The 13828-nt window shown below is 31.1% G+C and overlaps 3 protein-coding genes across 4 annotated transcripts; 1 reads left to right on the top strand and 2 right to left on the bottom strand.

Annotated features, from left to right (window-relative positions):
- Positions 1-454: 454 nt before the first annotated feature.
- Positions 455-3543, bottom strand: LOC105150929 (zinc finger CCCH domain-containing protein 15 homolog). The gene is made up of 7 exons (XM_011064313.2): positions 3334-3543; positions 2968-3175; positions 2641-2879; positions 2338-2541; positions 2048-2222; positions 1765-1959; positions 455-1503 (listed from the first exon to the last, which is right to left on the bottom strand). Exons 1-7 carry the CDS (start codon positions 3400-3402, stop codon positions 1394-1396), a joined length of 1200 nt encoding a protein of 399 aa, XP_011062615.1. The 5' UTR covers positions 3403-3543; the 3' UTR covers positions 455-1393.
- Positions 3544-3803: 260 nt separating this feature from the next.
- Positions 3804-7401, top strand: eIF3e (eukaryotic translation initiation factor 3 subunit E). Of its 2 annotated transcripts, none has more exons than XM_011064316.2 (9): positions 3804-4022; positions 4091-4207; positions 4562-4723; positions 4836-4958; positions 5046-5278; positions 5632-5749; positions 6114-6325; positions 6468-6731; positions 7166-7401. In XM_011064316.2, the coding sequence occupies exons 1-8, from the start codon at positions 3933-3935 to the stop codon at positions 6724-6726; spliced, it is 1314 nt and encodes a 437-aa protein (XP_011062618.1). In that variant the 5' UTR covers positions 3804-3932; the 3' UTR covers positions 6727-6731; positions 7166-7401. The 2 variants fall into 2 exon arrangements, with proteins under 2 accessions (XP_011062618.1, XP_011062617.1); XM_011064315.2 differs by having other exon boundaries at positions 3805-4022; positions 6468-6705.
- On the bottom strand, positions 7387-13746 carry armi (probable RNA helicase armitage). Its single transcript, XM_011064314.2, has 8 exons — positions 13592-13746; positions 13252-13522; positions 11665-12528; positions 10700-11585; positions 9451-10310; positions 8695-9264; positions 8377-8622; positions 7387-8295 (listed from the first exon to the last, which is right to left on the bottom strand). The coding sequence occupies exons 3-8, from the start codon at positions 12496-12498 to the stop codon at positions 7969-7971; spliced, it is 3723 nt and encodes a 1240-aa protein (XP_011062616.1). The 5' UTR covers positions 12499-12528; positions 13252-13522; positions 13592-13746; the 3' UTR covers positions 7387-7968.
- Between the last annotated feature and the right edge of the window lie 82 nt (positions 13747-13828).

Here is a 13828-nt window from a genome sequence, read left to right as displayed (position 1 = left end):
CGTGATTATTAACATAAATATAATTTGGATATTCATGATTTGTCATTGTTCATGACCCAATATATATTGCCGTATAATTACATTTAAAAATCCATGTTTTCAGTGAGTTGCGGCAAATGAGCTGTGGTGATCACTCAGTAAATGAAAATGGATTAAATAACTGCATTTCTTTTTCAGATTTTTGAATCGAACAGTATTATTATACATATAGAAAAAAAGCTATTATTTTTAAATTAAAAAGTATAGAAATATGCTTTATGTAATTCCTGTAAATAAATAAAAATGTATTTCAAATTGAAAAGGATTCATTCTAACGTTCGCAAATATGTATTTCTGAAAATCTGATTCCATTTCAATCTATTCTCGATTACAGTAATCATAGGGTAATCATAGGGTAGAAAATGGATATAGTATGTAGGGTAGAAAATGGATGTCTTTTTTGAAATATAAAAAATAGACTTCAATTAACTATATTTTTAAACTATTTTTTTATAATAAGCGCTTATCAAAAATATAATGATGTAGTTCATATAAATATATTAATAAATTAGTTATAACTTTATTATATATTCTATGAAGTTCTTTGACATTATAAAATCAAGTTAAATTAAACAATAATACAAAATTATGGAATTCAATTAATTAATACAATTTTAAAATCTTTTTCCTCGGTATTTGCAGATAGGAATTATAGCATTGTTTATAAATAGTACATCACAACTTGTTACATATAGGGGAATTGTTTTGATAGCTTCTGCTAAGGAAATTAAGAAAAAAGTAATAATTTTGTAAAAATATTCTCATAAAAGTATATTTAAATTATTGTAGAATATACTGTATTATCAGGATTTTGATATCTTTCTATACTTCTATTACTTTATTGATATATTTATATCTAGACAACTTCTTGACTAGATTGCATATTTCATTCTTTTTTATGTTTGTGACGGCTAAAAAATTTTAATAAAAGAGATGAAAAAAGTTTTCGTATGATATTGTATATCGGACACAAATGCTATCATATGTCGATATTACAAAAATAATATACATTATTTAATGTGTGACATTAAATATCCTAATATATGTGTGTGTGTGCGCGCGCGCGCGTGTATATACACACACAAAGATAATTAGATAAATTTGACATTATAAAAAGACAAACTTGATTTGAATCAGTGAAGATGGAGACGGTATTGAGTTCTGGTATATCACTTTGCGCGATGTCAGTTTTCTGTATACATGTTCGAATACACAAATACAATATTTATGTAAACACGATACAATATATACAATATACAATGCATCACACTGAAGATTAATGATTATCCGAGTGATACATATTTAAAGGATAAAACAGAGGAATAGTGAGGAGACACGATCGGGGACATCTGGCTTACTCCTCCAAGTCCAGGTCCCCCAATTCTTCTTCCAAGCCCTCTAGGTCTTCTTCCACGAAAAGATTTTCATTAATGGCTACGGCAACAGCACCCTCACCCATAGTTGCTGCAATAGAAATTAAATATTAATTATAACAATATAATATAATAATAAATATGTTTATTGCCTGTGTCTAATAAAAATGTAAATTCTAAATTTAGAAATATTGTTTACACGCGGATATATTTAACGACTCTGTACATAATTCATTTTATATAAGAGTTTAAAATAATAAATCATTTACGATTTGTAGGCTTCTTAGTTTAAAGTATTTTATCAGTGAATTATGTTACTGAATATATTAACATTAATTAATATAATTGCAACCTGTAGTATCTTTATTGTTATCAGTAGTATTGCTGGCCTTTAACCGATCTTCAGCTGCTACTGTGATACCATTACTATCGATTTCGCTAGCTTCAAAAGCAAGGCGATCTGTATCGAGTTCCCTATACTGTACATCTTCAGACTCATCTTCTTCACGAACATAACTAGATATTGCTTCATCTCCTTCGTCGATACCTACAATTAAATAACGTTGGTATTAAATTAAGCAATTAAATAATAAATTGTGTTAGTGGAATTTTAATGAGCTATAACGAAAACTTACCATCTCCTGCTGCAAGATCTGGATTAAAGTAAAACATTTCTCTTCCTGATATACCGACTTGGCGACCAGCCTTATAATCATTTCGCTTCTTCTCTTCATCCTTGATTGCTTGTTCCTGTTTCTCTTTCAACTTTCTCTTCTTCCAAGCCAAGAATGTCTCTAGTGTTATCTTAGTCTGTTGAAAATTTTTATTATATAAGATTATTATATAATCTTAATATACTATATTCTTTATATAAAATTTATTTTTTTATCTGAGTTTTACATATTTCATAACAATATATTCATACCTGATTAGGTCCTAAATTGGCCCTTTCTGTTTCTATGAGATCTTCTAGGGAAATCTCATCCTTCTTGTCTTCCTTTTTCTTATCTTTTTTCAAGACAAATCCAGGAGGTAAAGCATGCCTATAGATGCATTTTTGACCAGACGGACATTCCCAAAACCAACCATATTTCGACTTCTCTACTGCTTCTAAGAAGTGTTTGCATATCTAGCAAGAAAGAATTATTTTGTTTTATATTCCCATAAATTGAATAAATATTCAAATGATTTCCTACAGTTAAATTATAATGCTATTTATATAACTTACGATATCAGTAGTTGGACGACTGCCGCTGCCATGTTTCTTTTCCACAACCTCTTTCAGTTTATCCTCGTCCCACTTATCCATTGTATCCTCCTCTTTATCATCGTCTCTCATATCACAATATAAAGATCGTTTTTCAGCTTTCCGCTCAATGCTCAAATCATGCGAAAATTTACACTTATCTCCTTTTGTACATTGTCCTTGCTTGAAAAACGCACACACAACAGACTTGGGATCTATGCCTGCAAAAATTATTTTGTTGTATTTTTTTATTTAAAGATATGTTTGATATTTGATAGCTTTCTATAGTTCAATCAATGTATTCAGTACCTTTATCGATCTTCTGCGCTTGAACAGGTTTAAAAATAAGAGCTAATTCCTTTTGCTCCTTCAGCTTCTTCTCCTTCTCCAACTTTTTAGCATTGGGATCCTCGAGTTTGCGGGGATTTACACCACCAGATTTCACTTGCTTTTCAACTTGTTGAATGAACTTCTGTTGCTTGGCACCCTTTTTATTTTTTATACCAAATGTTTTATCCTTAAAAGAAAAAGAAGGTTCAGATTTTAGATACATTAAGTTTGATATGCGTAAGTATATGTTAAAAAATATATCATAAATTTATTAATTTCATATATTTATCTAGAAAACATGTGGAATTCCAAAATTTTTGGTTAGACACAAAAAGTGTCTCCTACCTCTATAACTTTTTCCTTCTTCTTTTGCTCCGCTTTTTTGCTCGGCGCCGGCGGTTTTTTCGGTGGCATTCTGTCAACTCAAGTACTTCACTTCGGCGACAGATGATGCCTAAAACTGTTCGAAAAATTTTAACGATAACTCTACCACCTTCACTTTCTTCCGAATGTACTGTACTGAAATTAGCTGCAATCATCACGTTATTTTGAATCAAAGTGACAACCTTAGCGCGACGAAACTTCCTAAAAAAATAAAATTAATTATATTATAATAATTATTTATATAATTAATTGTTAATATTAAGATTAATATCAAATTAAAGAAAAGATTACCAAAATAAAATGTTTTTTATTAGGGGTTTAGTAGGATTGTCCTTTTGATTGTCAAATTAATCGTTTTTTTTTCTTTCAGTGACTTTCCGTTTCTGCTTGGGTGAATGGCAAACCTGCGACGATTGCTTATGAACTGTTGCTAACTTCATATCTTTCAGCGCCACGTTGTGTGAGAATGTCTTTTCATTCAACGTGATTACGGTGAGGTGAGCGTACGGAGCCAGATTTGGCATTTACGAGTTAATTGACGTTAAACCGAAAGCGCCGCAATGGCGAAATTCGACTTAACGTCTCGCATAGGTCAATACTTGGACCGTCACTTGGTGTTTCCTCTGCTGGAATTTCTGTCGGCGAAGCAGGTATGAAGCCGGACGTCGCGACGTCGCGGCACTTGCGTTTTGGTTATGTTACATGTGATACGTTGCAGATTTACGACGAGGATGAGCTGTTACACGCGAAACTTGACATTCTCAGCAAGACGAATATGATTGACTACACCATCGACATCAGGAAACAGCTTTATCCCAATGTGGAAGTACCGGAGGTGCGTTTCACTATGTAACGTGTGTCACAGTTACGAGATTGTGAAAGAATTGATCATCATGGATTCAATTTCTTGTTACATATTCAGATTGTGTTTATTCTTTAGTACACATAATGAGTCATTCATATTCCAAGGTTTTTTTTTTAATATTAGGTGCATTTGGCTAATTAATAGTTCTTTTCTTTTTTTAATCCTATAAATACTTTCTAAAGATGTATATGTAAGAATCACTTAATAATTTTTGTATATTTGTAAAAGTAATGAAAATCAACCCAGACACAAACAATAGTAGTGAAGAGAAAATAATGATTTTATTTAAAGATTAAATGATAAATTAACATAGCGATGTTGTAGGAAATAAAATCCAGACGTGCTGATGTATTACAAGAGCTTGGCGTACTCCAAAATAATGTTTCAGTAGTGCTTGCTCTTATGAATAATGAGGAAGTTATGAAGAAAATGGAAAACATGCGTGATTCCAAAGCGCTTAATAATTATCTTACTCAAGAATCAGATGTAGGTAGAACAGTTATATTACTATGTTAGATAAGGAAATTTTTATTTAAGTAGTATTCTAACAAGATATTATAAATGTGAAAAATGTATTGATGTAGTTTTGCATGTACAGTTTAGGGTAGAAATGATGGATAGCTTTGTGAAGCTGGCAAAATATCGCTATGAATGTGGTAATTATTCTGTTTCTACATCATATTTGTACTTCTATATGCTGATTATGTCTCCTACTGATAAGGTAATATCAATTTTTATAATTATAAAAATTAAGTACAATATATTTTATGAAATTATCTATTTTAATATTTGTATATTTAATTTTTAGAACTATTTAAATGTTTTATGGGGGAAATTGGCATCAGAGATTCTTGTACAAAATTGGGAAACAGCATTGGAGGACGTGAATAAGTTACGAGAATATATCGACAGTAATGTTATTGGCAATTCGCTACAAGTATTACAGCAACGCACATGGCTCATTCACTGGAGTTTATTTGTATTCTTTAATCATGTAAAGGGAAGAGATCTCATTATTGAGATGTTCCTCTATCGACCACAGTATGTACAATTTGTTAAGAAAGTATTTAATTTGTCATATACTTGTATAGGATGTCCAGGATACTTCAGTCTTATAAATTCATTAAACAAATGAATGCTATTTATACATATTATTATATTTAATGGAAATTGTTTCACAATTAAAAAAATTTTTTATGCATTTTTATCTATGGAATATCTATAGAATATTATCTTTATTTAATTGTAAATCATTAATGAGAATAAAAATTGAGGTATAATGGAGTGTCAGAAATACTTTACGCAGGTAAATTACGTAAATTTAAAAAACCACTTTAATAATGTTAATGATATTTATAAAAATTATAAAATTGTAATCTAATACATTTTTACAGTTATTTAAATGCTATTCAAACAATGTGTCCGCATATACTTCGTTATTTGGCTGCAGCAGTTATTGTCAATCGTTCTAGGCGGTCTATTCTGAAGGATCTTGTAAAAGTAATACAACAGGTCAGATTTTGAAATCATTACTTTATATTAGGTGTTGGAATTAATTCGTAGCGTTTTACAAGAGATGGGAAGTACTTTCATTAATGTATTTTTTAATGCTCATGTGAAATAAATAACATTCTTTCATTAAAAACGCTACGAATTAATTCCAACACCTAATAAAATATATAAAAATTCGTGCAAATTTTTTTCAGTGTCGATAATTAATAATTTAAGAGAATACAAAACTTTAAAAAATGAGTATCAGTAATATTGGTTCAAATTTGTTGAAAAATTTATAACTAATAAAGAGAAACTGATACTTTTTATATTATATTATTGAAATGTTTTATATATATCTTAAAAAAATGTTATTTTTATATAGGAATCTTATACCTATCGAGATCCCATCACAGAATTTTTGGAACATTTGTATGTTAATTTTGATTTTGATGGAGCTCGGCAGAAGTTGCAAGAGTGTCAGACTGTCGTTTTTAACGATTTCTTTCTAATCGCTCTACTGAATGAATTTGTGGAAAATGCACGATTGATGATTTTTGAAACATTCTGCAGAATTCATCAATGCATTAGTATCCAGTATGTAATTTTTTTGCATCATGACTATAAAAACAAGATTTGATTAATTATTTTTTTATTAGTTATACAGTAATTATGTCTTTTAGAATCACATACACACCTACACATATACATTTATTTTTAATTTTTATATTATTCATAGAATGCTTGCGGAGAAACTAAATATGAAGGCGGATGTTGCGGAGTGCTGGATTGTGAACTTAATTCGCAATGCACGTTTAGACGCCAAGATTGATAGCAAGTTGGGACATGTAGTAATGGGAGGACAGCCAGCATCTCCATATCAACAATTGGTTGAGAAGATTGAGACATTGAGTGTACGAAGCGAGGCATTAGAAAATCTAATTGAGAGAAAACTAAAAGCGAAGAATCAAGACCCAGTAAGTATAGTGTGGAACTAACAGAGGTCAGTATCATTCACAATCGTATTGCGCGTATAATATCATTTAGTTCATTTAACGCAAAAACATTGCAGTAGACATGAGAAAAGTAAAAGTGAAGTAAAGTTATGCATATTACAAATTAATGTTAAGTATGTAATGGTATACACAATAATTTATTTATGTGTCTAGTTATATTTAATATCTAATCAGATTTTTTTATATGTCTTATGCAATCTTTAATTTTTGTACTTCTAATTTCTAATATATTATTTTGACGTTTGTCCACACATACACTCACATTTGTTATTTATTGTTCTTGCCAATTACACTAGGCTGAAATGTTCTGTTTCTTTTCATATTGCTTTTTACCATTACATGTAATCATTACAAAGTGTGACGTTCTAAAATGTACTTTGCTTGCTTATAAATTTTAAAAACAATTTCACTTTTGTTTCAGTATCACTCGTGGAACTTGGATTTCTGACAACTCGATACAACGTGGAGGAGTAGTGCCCAAAAGAGATATTCCACCTCTGATTATTAACAATAATCAGGCTTCCAAATGTAAAGAAATACTGCATAAGTGACATCATGAATCAGATGTACTTATTTTTATTCGCTGTCAGTATCTTAGAATTGTCAAACTATACTATAATAAATAATGAGCAATCAATAACATTTTATAAGAGAAAACATCGCATTTATTTATTGTACACTACCATTTTCGGACATTGCCGTTTCTCATTATTTCAAGTATATTTAAGTAAATAGGTATTTGATTATATTTCAAAAACGACGATTTGTGAATTACGATTGTATTAGTTTTGCAGTATCATAAAATCTTTGATTTAGTTCACAATCAGTGCTACGGTAAGTTCAACGGTTTAAATGCTTGCTACAATTATGCTACAATTATGAAAAGTCTTCGAGAGTAGTGTGTATCCTATCCTTATATACACAAATTTTTAGTTTAACTAGAAGTCATTATAAGTTATCCTATCGAGTATCCTGTCTTTGTTAATAGAAAGTATCAAAAAATAAAAATATTTTATTCAAGGACTTTAGAAAGGGCTGTTATAATTTTATTAGTTGTAGAATTTCGAAATTGGCAGTCCGATTGTAATAACAGTATACTAACCAAGAAATATAGAATTATAACTATTTATAGTTATAATTATAATAATTATGTCTTAAATATTATTTAAGTATATTATGATTCTTACATAATGTTATGAGATATTTGTACGTTTTGAAGATTTGTTACGAAAGTGAAAAGTTACATCCCGTATATCCACCACAATCAATACAATATGTTAGAAGGCTTCTCCAATATGGATCTAAAACGAGTAATTTCGGATTTCCTAGGATAATAAGTAGAGCGCGAGCACGAGTAATTGCGACGTTGAGTCTAGTGGGCGAAGCAACAAAGCCTAGGGAGTGCTTGACATCCTCGTCAATTAAATTATTATACGATCTGACAGCCGAAATAATAATTACTTTTCTTTCTTGACCTTGAAATGCTTCCACAGAGCTGATTTTTGGTAATTTAAGATTTAGCTCCAACAGCAGATCTCGGATTTGCACCACCTTGATACAAATGATTTTCATAGAAAAGAAAGAAAGATTTTTAATAAATGATAGAATTTTATTTAAAATACTCATATATACCTGTTTATGATAAGGAGTTATAATTCCTATATCATCCGGTTCAAGCCCATATTTATACAATTTCGACAAATAGAGATATACTTGTGCAGCTTCTTCGGGATTGTACCAGCTTGGACTTTCGGAATCTTGGTAGTTCTCACCATTGACCCCATGAAAAATTATGGCTGATGGTGATCCGTCTTTCTCGGGCAGCTCTGCTCTCAACATTTCCAATAGTTTAGCTTCCTCACTATTCTCAGATGACAACTAAATATAGCAAACAAACAAATTATAATTGATTTACAGAAATCAGAATTTGATAGCCATAGTTATACATACTTGCGGCTGTAATTCCGATTCATAAAATAGCATGTTTGGTAGATGCAGTATTTCTGGTAAGCTGCGATAGTTCATTACAAGTTTTGTAACGAGTCTGGGATCATAGCAGGTCTCGAATCCATCAGGATCCCTCTGATAAGGAAATTGCTGTAAAAGTCTCGAAAGGAATGATACACCAAGTCCAAAAAACGACCCTAATTGGCTTTGCACGATAGGCCCAAGTTGCATTGGATCGCCTGCGAGTACTACTTGACCGTAATCAGAATGAATGAAATTCAAGGGAATCATAATCTCTGGCTCAGTTGCTTGACCCGCCTCGTCGACTAGAATGTGCGAGAAATGACCACGGGGAAAACCCATGTTGTGCAATATTCCTAATATGTTGCAAGTGCCGATAGTAATTCTATGGCGACCCAGTACAGACATGGGGCAGTTCATTTTTATTCCGTTCTTATCATGATAGAAACGATCTGCTGTTCCTTCCTCAGCTAATTCCGCTGTGGCACAGTAAGGTAATAATTCCTCAGGTATCATATTGGTATTCAAACAATGATAAGCTATCAGTCGAACCTACAGCATATACATACAATAAACAAATACAGAGAAAACGGAACTATTTAATAATTCATAATATGATCCTTTTTGTAATTCTTTATTAACGAATATATGAAATCATGTTAAAAATTTTGTCAGTTTTTATAATAAATCAGAAATTCCATATAATAATCAAGAAATTAGTAGAAAACGAAAACATACCATATCACCTGGTTTAAGTATGTTACTGTTTAATAAGCGTTCCGTTATTAAATTGGCCGAGCTGTTCGATGGCGTTGCTACAAGAAGTCTGCTTTCGGGAATTATAGTTAAAATTTGTAAGATTGTCTCGCATATGGTCACCGTCTTTCCTGTTCCAGGCGGGCCAAATATAATATAGGGTAGTGGACGCGCTAATCCCAATATTATGTTTTTCACAGCTTCTTTTTGATAATAATTCAATTTTTTATTGAACCAATTTAATTTTCGTTTCTTTATTTGAATAATATATGGTTTTAGTTCATCATTAGTTTGAGTGATCGATCCATTTGGCGTCCTTGAAATTGTGGCATCAGCAATATTAATTTTACCATCGTTGGCATTTGCCAAATTCGTTTCAAAATTCGGATTCATTTTCGTTCCAGTAGATGACATTGGTTTTTTAAATACTGATTCAACTGATTTAACATTGGAAAGTCTATCCGCTACTGACATTCTTGGAAATCTTTTAACAACATTATTAGAGATATCACTGACAGAAGTGGTAGAGGAACTGGAACTGTTAGAAGAAATAGATTCATTGTGACAAAGTTGCACATCAATGGATTTTTCTTCGTTTTCATATTCTTCTAAATAAAATTGTGGTTCTTTTTGCACTACTCGAGTAGGAAATAGAATATCAGGTCCAAGACGATTGATAGCTAAATTAATACCAACATGACAACGTTGCAAAGAAGCATTCGACATTATAAATGACACTTGACAATCCTCGCCATTGTATTCACGATGAAACTTTTGGTTAAATTTCAAAAAGAGTTCAGTGCTTTTTATTTTGTGAATGAAGCCCTCGTATTTTGGATTTTCTATTACAAAACAAATTAGAAATATATATATATATATATATAATTATTAATATTTCGATATTCCGAAATTAATTTTAAAATATTTTCATCTGTACAATATGCGTATGTTTAGATAACTATAAAAGTTTAGCAATACATGATTTATTGGAAGGAGATATTTGTGGCATTAGATATTTCTTCGCAAATGTGCAGCATACAAGATTATGACTTGTTCTCTTCCTACTTTTTTACATTTTATCCAATAGTCATAAATATTTATCCGCTCTTTCCAATAAGTATCATATAATTGCTAAACTTTTAATAAATATAATGTATTGTACAATTTTCATAGTGACTATGTATGAATATAATATAAAAATATGTTTTTAAACTTCTTTCTTATAAATTACCTTTAGAACTATAACACTGAAAAGATACTACAACTTTATCACCAACCATGAGGGAAGGTCGTTTTTCTGCTAATCCTGGCACTTTAAGCATAAGATAATCACCGCATCGTCGCAGAATCGCACTTTTCATGTTGTATCTTTGTATATGTATTATTAGACTTATTTCTTCCAGAAACAATAAAATGTGAAAACGGTCCTTATATGTCTCAAAGGAAAGCTCTTTTTGAAGACAAGGTAGTTGATTTCCGATAGCGATTTCGCGTTCCGTGAGTGACAATTTATTCTGCATAATATCATAAACTGTATTCCAAATGTATCGTGGTATTTTGAAGATTCCATTGCGTATTTTGACAAACGCAGGTGGTTTAGATGGTCTTACTCCAGGGATACATGTAGTTTCAATTAACTCATTCAAGTCAGGTAAACAAAATTTCTCCCTTTTTTGTTGAATAGATGCGGAATTGAATTTTTGTGAAACTTGTGAAATATTCTTTGTATTGATATTTATATGAAACACTCTAGCTATCTTAAAGTCTTTGAAATTAAAGATAAATTGTTCCTCGGACGTACCAATAAATTGTGGTTTGCATTTGAATGTGTAAGTAACGCTTTCTGAAGGATTTATTACTGTGCTAATACTTGTATATATCGGTGACTCTAATGACAACTGAGATGGAGTCTTCTGTGGCACAAAGGAACCACTTTGTAATAAATGAGCATAACTAGCGTTATTTTGTATCGAAACCTCCAGAGTACCCTCTTCCTCTATGCCCAAATTGAATTCTAATTTGTCGTCTATGACAATACCATATTTGTTTCTTAATAATTCGGCATCTAATATGGAAGGAGGAATATTGTTTGTTAAGGTAATTAATTTTTTTGGAGCCTAAAATAAGAAAAAAAAACAAGATAAATATTTAAAAATTATATAATAATATCATACTATACAATAACTAAAATCTTACCTGTATTAATGGAGTTATAGCTAATGATCTCCATTTGTACTGTCCTTGATCACTTTCTATGCTTTCAGTCACTACATTGTCACCAACGCAGGGAATATAACCCATACCACACAAACGTTTATAAAAAATTATATTCTTATTAATTATTCCCACCTTGTTCTCTGGATTATACTTTGATATCACACCACAATTTAATTGAGATCGCAACGGTTTGATTCCATTAATCTCCAAGATTTCGCCCATCCAATCTTCAGATTTATTGTTTAATTCGACTAAGCAGTCTAATATCAACCAATCACCAACTATGGGAATGAAGTCGGATCGCACTGTGCACAAATCAATGCGAATATTATTCGGCTCGACAATGGCGATTCGACCTTCGCGTTTTGTCACTTTAACAACTATATTCGTTGATGTCATACAAGTGTGGACATCGTTTTTCACATTAATGTTTTCATTATTCCAGTCGTCATTTATTACACAAATAATTTTTCGTACTTTTGGCTTTGCATTTGGATCCCGTAAATATAACAGGTAGTAAATCTTATCACCTATTTTGAGATTATTAGTCGAGTCATCGATTATATTGTATGTATAGAAATCATCTATAAGGATGCAATCTGTAGAGATGTGGGTAATACTTCCCGTCTTGTAATAACATCCTTCTTTGTTCAATGCTTCTTCTTCCTTTTCAGTTTTATCTGTGTTGATCTCATTTGCAAGTTCTATACGAGATATAATTTCATTTATTTCTTCGTCTGTATTCTTTGTAGTCTCCTTTGAATACACATAGCTCATAGCATATTGAATCCCATTATACATTAACGACAACATCTTTAATTCCTCTGGCTCCTATCTAAGTACCTATGAACATAAAAGATAGTTTAGATATTTAAAATAATCATAATACTCATGAGTATCATTTATCTTGGTCTAATATTTGATAAACAACAAAAATAAAATGATTTCAAGAATATCACAAGCATCAAATGAACATGGTCTAAGGATACTTTCCAGCAAGAAGCACTTGTGATAAATTCGGTCACTTGTATTGGATTAGTGCAATTTAAAGGCTGTATTCCGTTATTCATTGCAAGTATTGAAAACCTATCATATAACTCTACTTGTTATTATCTCATTTACGAGTTTTTGTCGTATAATAAAAATACACAAATAAAATAGTCTTAAGAAGTTATATATTTAGTAATGAATAACAGAATGCAGTCAAAGTTTTAGTATCTAATGCACTGATATGGTATAACTTTACAATAAAATAATATATAACTATTCTCTGTTAAATAATGTAACAATATCATTATTGACTATAACATGTACTTAATTATTTGAAATGTTTATATTTTACTTTGCTAATAGATACAGTGCAATACAGGAGACATCATTATATCCTTGTTGTTTGATGTTAACTAAGATAATATGTTATGTTGTATCATGTTTTGTTGAAAAGTATCTTAAGTATTTTCTATCTAAATAATATAAAAATGTATATAAGAAAAACAAAGTCATCAATGAAGCAACCAAGCAACGAAAAATTAAAAATACTAGGAACAGAAAAAACACGATATTTACCGATCTATAGATTGATATCTCCACTCTGTCGCTTTGAGATAGTCCAGTTCCTTTCGCAAGAATTGTACGCGTTTTGTATGAAGTTCCTTGAGGAATCGTTTGCGCTGCTTCTGCTCTTGTAATTCAGATTTCATTTGATTCAGGATCTTGGATGTTTGAGTCGCGCTTGAGGTCAGCTCCGAATCTTGGGATTCTGGCGTTCTCTGCCCCGTCGAGTGCCCTAAAGTGCTCGTCGACAGGGTAGATGAATTCATAATTCGATCTGCCAGTCCTACAATAATCGATCATGTGCTATCATCGTCGCATAATCACGCACAATGTTAAATATTAGATATCTAACCTAATTTTTACTTCGAAGTCTCGAAACATGAATGATGAGTGATGAACAGTGATGAGGGCTAAGATCTAGGATCGGGCATCGTAGTCCCAGATCCTCATATAAACACCGGCATTTTAACATCAAATGTGATTGGTGAAAAATAGATAATGGGGGTAAATTTCACCCTCATAACTCATTCTTAAGCCCGAATTATATTTTTTCTCCACTCTCCAGCATGTAATTAAATTTTTCACTAAC

This window comes from Acromyrmex echinatior, chromosome 2 (genome assembly GCF_024713525.1).
Source record: "Acromyrmex echinatior isolate Ae372 chromosome 2, ASM2471352v2, whole genome shotgun sequence".
Taxonomy (NCBI): domain Eukaryota; kingdom Metazoa; phylum Arthropoda; class Insecta; order Hymenoptera; family Formicidae; genus Acromyrmex; species Acromyrmex echinatior.
The sequence above is the reverse complement of the archived record's forward strand: the minus strand, read 5'-3'. Positions and strand labels throughout refer to the sequence as shown.